The sequence below is a fragment of the Elaeis guineensis genome, chromosome 1 (genome assembly GCF_000442705.2).
Source record: "Elaeis guineensis isolate ETL-2024a chromosome 1, EG11, whole genome shotgun sequence".
NCBI classification, from domain to species: domain Eukaryota; kingdom Viridiplantae; phylum Streptophyta; class Magnoliopsida; order Arecales; family Arecaceae; genus Elaeis; species Elaeis guineensis.
The window spans coordinates 3,390,926-3,403,056 of record NC_025993.2 but is presented as its reverse complement, the minus strand read 5'-3'; the positions used below and the strand labels follow the sequence as shown (position 1 = coordinate 3,403,056).

The 12,131-nt window shown below is 34.3% G+C and overlaps 1 protein-coding gene across 2 annotated transcripts; it reads left to right on the top strand.

Annotated features, from left to right (window-relative positions):
- The first annotated feature begins 500 nt into the window (after positions 1–500).
- Positions 501–1,827, top strand: LOC105034382 (uncharacterized). 2 transcript variants are annotated; one of them, XM_073250738.1, is made up of 3 exons: positions 501–618; positions 1,304–1,415; positions 1,630–1,823. In XM_073250738.1, exons 1-3 carry the CDS (start codon positions 534–536, stop codon positions 1,724–1,726), a joined length of 294 nt encoding a protein of 97 aa, XP_073106839.1. In that variant the 5' UTR covers positions 501–533; the 3' UTR covers positions 1,727–1,823. The 2 variants fall into 2 exon arrangements, with proteins under 2 accessions (XP_073106839.1, XP_073106838.1); XM_073250737.1 differs by having other exon boundaries at positions 511–681; positions 1,630–1,827.
- The last annotated feature ends 10,304 nt before the right edge of the window (positions 1,828–12,131 follow it).

Sequence of the window (12,131 nt, the reverse complement as noted above, 5' to 3'; positions counted from 1 at the left end):
TATAATATAACAATATATTATAATATAGTATATCATAATAATAATATAATATAATATATAATATTATATTAAATTAATATAAGATATTAATAGAATATAATATAATATACTATTATAGTATACCATAATAATATTATAATAATATATAAAAATAAAATAAAATATTAATATATTATAATAATATAATATATTATTATATAATATATTATTATAATATATATCATACTATATTATTATATATAATAATATTTATATAATAAAAAATATTATCAAAAATATGAATAGATCTTAGCAATTTATCCAGAAAATTAATAATGTAAAAAAATATAGATAATAGATTTTTAAGTCATTTTTTAATATATAAAAAAATATAACTGAATTATTTTTCTATCTAAATATTATCTAAAAAATATTTATCCAAAAAAATATAGATTTTTGATAAATTTTTTATCCTCAAAAAAATGGGCCCCAAGAGCATGAAAGGAGCTGGTGGTTGGCATGCCAAGTAGACCAATCAACGTGGTGCTTCCTAAATGTGCCATCCAGTCCACAAAGTACTTCCAAAAGGAGAGAGGATGGAAGCAGGGAACCTCAAGATTAACAGTAACAGAGCACAAGGTAACAGATGCTGGGGAATCAAATTGCTAGTCTCTGTTCTTTCGTCCCCTTCGCCGTATGGTGGTATTCTGTATTTCATCTGCAGTTCATTTGAATTTTTCCTCCTCCTTCGTTCACAGATGCTTGAATCATCATCAGTTTAAGATGTTACTGCTTAGATTCAGTTTAAGATGTTACTGTTTATAATTGAGAAAGCACTGAAAAAATATCAGTCATTTGAGAAGCATTATGGTAGCATTGTTCTACTTCACAGAAAGATGTTTTCCCCTTTCTCCATCACTAATGTTCGGTTCTCCTTTTACATCCTGGTTGCTCTTCAAATACCACTTTGAGGCCATAGCAGTATTTCAAAGATTCGTGCCTTCTCTAGCATGAACTTTGCATGACTCTCTTTGGCCTTTCCATCTTCATGCTGCCTCTCTTTTAGATTCTGAGCATTTCCAACTTACAGTTCATGTCTGTTTTTATTCCACTTTCACTCTCACATGCTTGGCAAAAAATTTTATGGCTATTCTGATGTTTTATTTACTAAAGCATACAAATCAATTGGATTGGATGGTCTGCGAACATGCCATGAAAACTTCAACTGGTGTTTTCTTTTTCTTTTCTTGCTGACAGAAAGAATGGAAAATAAGGTTCATAAACATGTGGTGAACTCTTGGTTAATTTATGACATATATAACAGGAGAAATGCAGGAGCTGGACTCTGCAAACCATGGGTGGAAGAAACAGTGGCCAAGCATGACACCAGAGGAAGAGGACCTGATAAGTAGGCTCCACCACCTGCTAGGGGATAGGTAACTAGAACCCATCTATCATTTTATTTTTGATGTGCTAACCTTAAAAACTTTCAAGGGAAAAAAAAATAAAAAAGAGAGAGAGAGAGAGAGAAAAAAAAAGAACTCACAAGTCCATTTTTTCTTCTAAAGTATGTATCTAAAGCATATATGAGATCAGGAAATTTCCTTTTCCCTTTCACTCAATAAATATAAAAATTACTAGCTTTTGCAGGAACGGCAATATTAATATTCAAGAGCATGTTATGAGAATATCACCATTATCAGATGTGTTGATATGTTTCGCCATTACATCTACATTGTGTACTTAAACAGATTATAGTGTGAACACTTGGAAAAGTGGTGCGCATGGACCTTTTATCATTTCTTAATTGTTCTTCAAATATTTATTTATTGTTTTTCCTTTTAATATCAGGTGGGGAGCCTGTCTGTACGAGATTGAGCCCATCCTTTAAGTTCACCGTGGATGAACCATTTGAAGATACGGAACCATCACAAACTGGATGTTGAAATCCAAGGTCCCTTCACTCCTCTATTTGGACAGATAAATCCATCGCATGTCCTGAACTGTTCGTACTTAAAATCTAAGAAAACTTTGTACCACAAACCATGTCTTGTATTAGTTACCAGTGGATCCTTCTCTATTGCTATTATGTATGTAACATTTACCACCTATGCTTCTTTAGATGCCGAATTTTCCATCATGTTCCATTTTCAAAGTCTACTTTGTTCCGATCCATTAGATCAGCTGCATTTTTATACTTCTAGTAAATCATTAGAGGTAGTTCCTGTTCAAACAAATATGAATCAGATAGCAAAATAACACTATCCATATTAATCAAGCATCTAGAAGACTGTAACTGTGAAAATTTCCATCAAAATGATATCAGCATGAAACTTAGAAGGCAATCAAAAAAATGAAGAGTGTTGTGGTAAGATGGCATCATTAGTTTTACATCGATTATGAGTTAAGGAGGAGTCTGACTTATATAGAACAGGATCTTCTCTAACTTATGAGGTGCGTTTTAAAGGACAAAATCATAAGCCAGAAGTCCAAGCGAACAACACCTCATAATCACCATTCAAGTACCTAGTATCCTTTTTGAGAAGTGTTCAGGTCCCTAATATTAAAAATATTTGTAGTCATTACAATTAATATTATATTATACTAATCTCTTCTCTATCTCTGTACCTACTTAATGGAGAGCTGAGAGAAAACTTGTCCACTTTTCAAAATTTAAAAAAAATTAAAAAATCTTATAAAACCATTTAAATTATACATAAAATTTAAAAAATACTTAGATATGCGAAAGTTATCTAAATATATTAAATATATTCAAATAATTTTAAAAAATATTTTAAAAAGTTGTGCAAAAGATTATTTCGAGATTTTTTTTTTAGAATATTTTCCTCCATGCATGCAGAGGAGAAAATTGAATTACAGTACTTTTAAAGCTCTTTAATTATTTTAGGAAGCCGTGTTCAAACTAATTATAATTTTTTTTAAGAAATCTGATCCTCCACCTTTTAATTATTATAGGAATAATTTGTTAACCATTTAGAGTTTACACTAAAAAAGTACAAATAGAGATATCTCAGAAAGCCGTTAACTAATTCCATACATGTAGAAGAAAATATTTCAAAATGAATTTGAATTTAAGTGGAACTGTTTCTTAATTGTTCTGAAAAATAATATTATTGGCCCTTTGGCATTGGTTTACCATCTATGTACCAAAAAAAAAAAAAAAGAAAGAAAAAGCCGTTAACTAATTCTTGCACTCCCTTTCTGTCTTAAATTACTCAAACATACTTTTGCTTAGTTAGATAGCCATCAAAATAGTTCTCTTGTTATTTTATCTCCATATGGTAATTTGATACAGAAATGGTCTAATTAGATGCCAATTTCCGTAGCTACAACTTTTTGAAAAAGCTGGATGAAATGAAAGTTCCTGGGTTTCCTTCTAAAGGATCAGAAAAGAAAAATATAATTGCAAGCGACCAAATAAAAGAGAACGTATCGCTATTGCCTCCAGAAAATGTTTTGTATACCGCTGGGGCTGATAAAGTTGGAATTAAATAAAAGAAAAGTATTTAATATTTGTGAACATATCTCTCAAGTGTTGAAGATTATATAAGAACAATAAAAAAAAAAAAGAGATACTGAAACATGAAATTTGTGATAAAATAGCTCATTATTTTCTGAACAACCACAAAAGAAAAATAATGTACAGGATGAAACTTTAGGAATGTGAGAAAGGGAGAGGAAGGAAAAAATTAGGTCAACATAAGACCAAGAATAATTAAATTAAGCCAACTAAGATAGAATGTGTTCAGAACCTCCTGATCCACAAGAAATGAAAATAGGTTTCTTATATTGTTCATCTCAAATGATCTCACTGTTCCAACAACAACTAACGCCGATCAATATTTCTAAAAATTAAAAAGGCTCAAAATATGTAGCTGTTACTAGCACTCCATAAACATAATTTCTTCCTAATCGCTAGAGGTTCTTCTCATTTGATGGCCTATCCAATGGATCATGGATGGCACCATGGAAACAAGTACTGCGATTTAAAACGTGCACTATGGCATGGTCCAGCGTGGTACATTGTGTTTTGTTAAAAAAAAAATTGCATGTCATCAGAAAGCGCTTTAAAAAATTTCAGAACCTGTGCTCTGAGATTCCTGCTTAAAAAGAAAAAAATATTAAATCCTTTTACCATTAAATGCCAACCATATGTCTAGGTTCCAAGATTCCCACAAAAACGTAAAAATAAAGTCCGCTGTCTTCCTGCCTTCTTTTAGGAATTGCATGATGGATCCGTCGACTGATAAGATTTTTCTGCACACATCGACTAGGTTTTCTTAGATCTGCTTCACATCAAATGCAACTTGGAACGTGGCAGCAAGAGGATGGTTGCACTTCAATCATTAAAAGTAAAGTCACCATTCTTTTTTTGTGAATATGATTTTTTTTTTTAATGTTCTTCAATCATATTCCTTCTTGTAATCTGTGTCTAACCATGGTAAACATTAAAACTGCCTTCAAAACAATCAGTGTTTTTAATGTTATCACAAGGCTACAAATCTAAAGTTTGTTTTCCTACATTAAGTGTGCAGGTTGACATTACTTCAATTTGATTAACTTAGAAAACATATAACCAATTTTTTAAGCGTGTAACAGCCTGGACTTGAACATATGGGTGACACTATGAGGTTACGGAAGAGGGTGCTTGCATGAAATCTTGGCAAAGACACATACAGTATTCAGTCATGTGCGGTGCACACCAAATTTTAGGGAAAGAGAAAAAACAAAAGGGATGCATGTGAAAAAAAAATGTAGTTGTTGTGTAAAAATATTAGATAGGATATTATTCATAGAGTCAGGACGGAGGTTCTTTAGGTCCTCACTTGGACACAAGCATGCACAAAGAGGTAGAAATAGAAAGAAACGGGATTTACCTACCAGTTTTACTGGAAAAACTAGTCAGGACGTGAAGAAGAATTGAGAGTTGAGACAGGATAAGGTCAGAGGAGTTCTGTTATTTTGGGCAAGTTTGACAAGATGAAAGAGGGTAAATAAGTCAAAAAAATGTCCATTGATTCATTTCTTGTTTGTGAGTTTTTTTATGACAACATTTATATTTTCACCATAGGAAAAAATCAACTGCATGTAAATCCCAAACTTGTGTATTTGTGTGTGACTGAAGAATGATGAATGAAGGAAGGAAACCTGTCGCACCACAATGGTGTGACCGCCCACTTGTACCCAAAAAAAAAAAGAATGAAGGAACCAATTTAGACAAACAATGAAGATCTTTGAGGAACAATTTGGCTTTGTTAATAGGATCAATCATTGAGGGGCAGGCCAGCAGGCGGACAGGCAGGTGTGTGCATGTATGCATGTGTCGGTTTGTGTGTGTGTGCGAGAGAGAGAGAGAGAGAGAGAGAGAGAAAATAGTGAATGAACAAATAACAAGTTAGACAAAAAAATAAAAATCTTTGTGGAACCATTTGGCTTTGTTAAAAGGTTCAGTCATTGACAAACAATGAACATTTTTGTGGAACAATTTGGCTTTGATAGAAGGATCAGTCATCGAGTATGTTCTCTAATCATGGTTATAGGCTGAGTGAACTTTTGACAAGACTTTATCTTCTGGTTGAAAGCCTTTGATGGAGGAGGATGCAGGTTGACATAGAAGGGGGAGGGGTAGTAAACCTGGTATATGGTTGATAAAGTTTTTGAATATAGTGTTGAAGAATCTTAATTTAGCATGACTCCTAGTCCACCAGGAAATTAGTATATTTAGGTCGCTTTCTTCCTTTTTTTTGTTTTCCTGTTTTTCTTTTTTATTTATTTTGGGGATGGGGAGGACAATTTTATCACATAACTTGAAGACAGGGTGGTTGAGTTCTATCACAAGAGTGGATATAAACAAATTACAAAAGAAAAAAAAAAATCCAAAAAAGCTTTTTACTTCTTCCTGCTTCATCCTTAGCATGAATACTTTTATTCTGCTACGCTGGACTGGACGTTTGGGTGATCCACATGGAAAACAACATTTAGACCAAAACATTTTTCCAAGTTATGTATCAAAGACTGCTTTTGTGTTCTTTATGTTGGCCTGCACTTTTAATTTTACTCCAAGCTTTCAACATCCTGTTTGGTGACATTTTTGGTTTTTGTGCCGCTTTTAAACAGAAATTGGTCAAGCTTCTCTTTCAGTTTCATGCTTTGACGGTTTGACCATTCTACATGAGCCATAGAAGGCTCTTGTGCAAACTTACTTGAAACTACCAACTCAAACTGACTTACACTGCTACGTGCTCGGTTAGATTGTGAAATTAACTTGGGTCTGGTCTATCCTCCTAGAATAATTCTGCTTCAATATTGGTGTTCTAAGTGCTTTGGTCTGTGAATAACTTAGAGCTTGTTTGGCATATATTTTATTATCTTGCTTTTTATTTCTAAAAATAAAAATATGGAAATTGAGGCAAGAAACATGTCTGCCAAGATTGGGTCTATTTTTATTTTGAAAATTATTTAATTATTTCTAGAAAAAAAGAGAAAGAAATCCTTGCTTTTATGGATGCCACCTTTTTCGTCAGCAACGAATGCTGTCAGCATTTGCTAGAGTAAGAAAACTGCTGACAAGACACATGCATTGGTGTTTCTCAACAAGATAGTTTCATGGAAAATGATCAACTCCATGGTCTGATGAGATTTAAATTTTGCAGAAGGCAACCCAGTTCAAGATCCATGCTGCACGTCTCAATGAAGCATTCTCAGTGGTGAGGCGTGTTCCGATCATGAGAGCTTCACTCGCGGCTGGTGGTGTGACCCCATGGCCTGTGGTGGGCTTTCAGTGAGTTGATAAGACCGGATGCGTGGAAGCAATGTACTCTGCGGTGGCAGCAGAAGGCAGACTTAATATATAGACTTGCCTTATTTCAGATACATTATTGGCATAGGAGGTTATTTATTTATTTTTTTTTTACTTTTTTTCTTTTTCAGTTCCTCGCTGTTGTCCATATGTCTGCAATGGTCCCTGTTGCAGTTTACTAGATTAAAGTCATCGATGCTGTTATGATTATTATGTAACCATGTCTTTATAAATAAAAATTCCCTACTTGCCAAGGTGTTGGCAATGCATGCGCATGAGTAAGTTATTGGTGATAATGGCGTGCGTTTGGAATGTTGTTTACATATGTCCAGCTGAGAACTGGGGTTCCATTGATGTTTTCTGGTTCTCTGATTCTGAAACTTGTTTGCTATGGAGTGCTGAGAGACACCAATACTGGTATTGAGATTGCATTTCAGAGGCAGGGAAAAAGATATGGGTGGTGTTATTTTCAGTTAGAAATCTTTGTTCTCTTCAGAATTACGTCGGAATTGAATTCATGGAGGAGTATAAGGTGCCCTATGAGGGGGAAACAGCGCCAAGGATATTCCCTGAACACCATCAGTCTATGACTGCTGGTTCTTGTCATGGGGCATCGAGGTATTGGACTCTAGTTACTCTAGCATGGAGTCAAGGCACTTTTCACAGCAGATTGTTGGAATAAAAAGCTGTCTGAATTCCCAGGTGGAATGCTATGTGAATTTGATATTTGATCGATGGGAAGTCATGGTGGGTACATTCATGAAACCCTTTTGTGAATTTGTTAAAATAAACTTGATGTAAATTTTGATTTTTTGACAGTTATCTTGGAAAATCTGCAAAAATTGAAACTCTTCCGTGAGGTTGGATCATGTGTTTCTCATTGCTAAAAGAGACTTCAGATTGTATGTGCAATTGCGATGGAAAGTATGTAAATAAATCCATCGTTTAAGTACTTTGATTGTTCGAATAAGATGAAAAGACTAAATAGAGTATTTGATAATTTTGAGATGTCTCTCTCAGAAGTCTTTTTACATTAATTCGCTCTATTATTTAAATTTGATGATCATGATCGGACTAGCCCATCATGGATGGCCCACTCAGATTTAAAACCCGAAATACCATATATTCACATCATTATTCATATTATTGGATGAAGTAATTAATAAAAAATAACTATAATTATAATTAACAAAAGCGCTATAATTAACATCTGATGCAATAAAACCATCTAATAAATATGTAGCGCTATAATAAGTTGTCCCTAAAAAACATTAACACAAGTATCATGAAAGTTCAAACTATATCCCAGCAATCATATAAACTAAGTTTCATCGAATACCTGATGCATATATGACATCGTGTAGAAGCAGAGTAAGACAACCATTTAACCGTAACTTGTAGGTGCCAATACTTTTTGCTCCAACTCTGGAATTATCTATTATATATATCCATCTTGTGTCACGACTAATTCAATGATACTCGACAAAAGCTCTTCTATCTCTAGCTATATGATCTGTCGCTCCTGAGTCGACAATCTACATAGAATGGGATTCAGTAAGTAAAAAATAGTTAGAAACATAAAAATAATATAATATAATGAAGCAAGAGTATACTTTTTTTTTGACTTAGTGCAGTCACGAGTGAAGTGATCCGGTTTGCTATAGTTGTAGCAACACATCTCAGTCTTGTCCTTCTTTTTACTACCATTATCATGCCCCGAACCCAACACCCGGATCAGATACGTGATGGCCGCACACTCCTTAGAGCAAGTCTTAAAGAATATGCAAGGCCAAAATAAATCATTACAACCTTAACATCCATAAAATTAATTTTAACAATAATTCATAAAATCTTGCATAATTAAATTTAAATTTCTTCAATTCTTGATCAGATACTATGACACTCTATTTATCCTTCTGCTCACCCGTAAATCCAAGCCATAGCCAATCATAAGCATCCTATAACTCTGAGAAGAAAAAGAAAGATGAAGGGTGTGAGCTTTACAGCCCAGTAAGAATTTTCATATCACACTGATATAGTAATATAGTCTAAAAATAAGGATAAAAATAAAATATAAAATCTCATGTTCAATGTCCAGAATAATGCAAATATTCTTAAATTTTCTGTCTTGTTAAAATAGATGCATCATCATATGTTAAAGGTAAAACACTTTTGTTCAACAATTATTTCATGTCTTATCTTTCATTTCTCTTTTCATAATCACATGATTTTTTTTTTAACTTTTTCTTTCTGGCTCTGGACTAACCAAGTCTATACCTCAGTCATCATCCAATCAATGTCTACTTAAAAGCCTTTCAAGGCTATCCCAGGATGAGCTCTGGCCGGCTGTCCCACGTACAAAGCCCGTGAGAGGCTGTCCCAGGCATAAGCTCTGGCGGGCTGTCCCAAGCATGAGCTCCTGCCGACTGATCTACCTGTAAGCCAGTGGGGGCTGTCCCAGGCATAAGCTCCTGGCGGGCTGTCCCAGGCATAAGCTCCTGGCCGCTGTTCCACATGACAAGGCTAGTCCATACCATATATCTCTTTCTTTTTATTTAATTATTATGTTGATTTCATCAAATCAATTATGTCTTGCATTATGATCAATTCAGATATGTCATATTCATATAATCATGCCATCAATCTCTGATACATATATATTGACATAACATACTCATGCTCAAAATCAAATAAAGTATCTCAGATATAATAAATTCATCGATCTCAAATCTGACGATGCAAAACCAATGATACAAGACCAACAGTAAAATAGCATATATATAATAGTGATCATGTACAGGGATTCTTACCTTTACTAGTGATTGATCCAAGCACAAAATCAATTTCTTCTTTGATTTATGAATTTTTTTAAAAAAATATTCCACTCGATATCATATGCAGACAATCATCTCTTCATAACCTGATCAAATATAAAAATCATATATGAAAAAAATTACTCAATAATCAATCCTATTAACACAAATCTAGGACCTCTCTTAGAATTAATCAAAATTAGGATTTTCTAAGTATCTGGATCCTCCATTGATCCATAAGACTTCTAGAGAGAGAAAATTCAGAAAGAGAGAAAAATTCTAGAGAGAGAAAGTAGAGAGAGAAAGTGAGAGGAATCTTCGTATCCTTCCGATGAGGCAATCATAGTCGAGATCATCAGAGGTCATATCAGGATGACTCAATATGGATTAACCATGATTGATGTTATCAATTTCGAATAAAGATCGGATCGAAATCTAATCTACTGCACGAATTTCGAAGCAATCTCAGTCATCATATTTTTATATCAATTTTATCCTAGATTCGTGATGAAATCAAAGAGAAAGACACTAGAGAGATAAAATCCATAAGGAGAGAGAAAGGTCTAGAGAGAGAATCTAGAGAGAGAAAATATAGAGAGAAGGTAGAGAGAGGAAAGAGAGAGAAAGGAGGAAGAGGAGAGAGAGAAAATTTCTCTCTCTTCTTTTTTTTATTTTATTTTTATTTTTATCTTTCTCTTTTTTTTCTTTTCTTTTTCTTTTTCTTTTCCTTCTTCTTTCTTCTTCCTTTTCTTCCCACGGCCTCCCTTGGGCCGAAACAGGGGACGGACGAAGGGCTCCAACTTGGCTCCGCGAGGGCGATGGCTTCGTCGGAGGTCCGACAGCAGGTGGAGGCAGCGGTGGAGCAAGGGATGGCCGGCGGCAAGGTTTGGTCGGCGAGAAATCAAGAAGAAATTGAAAAATAGGGGATCGCTACTTTTTCTTTTGTTTTCCAGTCATTGGCCGTCACTGGCAGCCAATCTCTTCAGGGAAGAGAGATAAAGGGATGAGGATCCTATCCTAGGGATGAGATGCCGCAACCGACGGCACTGGTGATCGAAAAAGAGAGGAAAGGGTCCGACTGAAACAGAGCAAAAAAGGGGTCCACCTTGTTCATGGATTTTCCGACGGATCCCAAAGCCGATGAGGGTCTAAAGCCATGGGGAGAAAGGAAAGAGGGAGAGGAAGAAAATTTGGAGCCTTACCGATGAACACGAGAAGAGCTGCCGCGGCTTCCACAGAGAAAAGGGAGGAATCGGGCTCAACGGTCGCCGTGGAGGCTCGTGAGGAAGAGGGGAGTCCTATTTATAAGGACCCTAGAGTTTTAAGGATTCAGAACTCTTCTCCATCTGGGATTCATCGGAGAAGAAGACTCCCATCGGGAGTCTTCTTCCCGTTCTGTTTTTTTTTTTTTTGTATGGGCTGTGGGCTGATTCTGGGCCCAATTGGACCGGGTGTTACAACCATGCCTCCTTTCTTGTGCCGGTTAGTCTCACTAAATTTGCATTCTCATTTTTCTCCTTAGCCATTTTGAGAAATTTTTAATTTTTATGCTTGAAGCCAAGAATCTTGTGTGAGCTAGATTCAACTACATAGGCTAACTTAGAAGATTTAGCTGCCTCAGTGTGCTCATCTTCTACCTCCAAATGACATACTATATCATCAAAAGTTTTACAGTATCATTGTGTATCATAGTATGTTGGAATAATATTTAAAACTAGATGTGATTAAGAAAGGTAATGAGAGTCTTGATTGCAAAAGAATATTGTAAAAAACTTAGAAAATTCAAAAATAAAAAATGATCAAATTCGAAAGGTGTTAGACACTATTCTAATGCATATTCCCAACCCTCATGTAAGAATATCCCAAAAAACTTCTTAAGGTACAACTGAGATCTTTCACCTGCGAGCACATCGTAGAGAGATTGATGAAGACTCTTCAGCATCTAGGAAGGTGAAGAAAAGAAGAATTTGTAATTGAAGAGAGAAATCATTGGAGAAAGAAATTAGAATGCTCTTAAATAGCCTATAAGATTAGATCCCAAAAATCCTTTATAGCCAACCAATATGACCGTTATGATTGTTATGACGTTATAGATTTTATTGATCCATTAAGATCTTAATAAAGAGCTCAATGGTCAAAATCTTAATGTAGAGTTCAACTGTACAGTTAGAAATAAAAATAAAATTAAATGCACATGACCGTGGTAATTAGGAGCCCAACAATCAAAAATTAAAATCATGATAATAAAAAGATTAAAATATTTAAAAGATAAAATTAAAAATAAGATTAAATAAAATTTTAAGTTTTCTTTTTGGATTCTCTCCAACAATCCCTTACAAAACTCAATTTTTTTTTCAAAAAATTATAAAATAATATAATATAAATTTTTTTAGTACTTATACTATACAATAGGTAGGATGACTTAACCTAACTTAGTGTGAATATTTTCATCTAAAGAAAATGAGGTAAATCAGTTCTTAAACTATATATTTTTTTTATCCATATTTTAACTACCACAC

Coding starts and splice junctions, on each gene's coding strand:
- LOC105034382 (XM_073250737.1), top strand. CDS start 534: ATGTGCCATCCAGTCCACAAAGTACTTCCAAAAGGAGAGAGGATGGAA. Junction 682..1,303: donor GTCCCCTTCGCCGTATGGTG/GTATTCTGTATT, acceptor CATATATAACAG/GAGAAATGCAGGAGCTGGAC. Junction 1,416..1,629: donor CACCACCTGCTAGGGGATAG/GTAACTAGAACC, acceptor TAGCTTTTGCAG/GAACGGCAATATTAATATTC.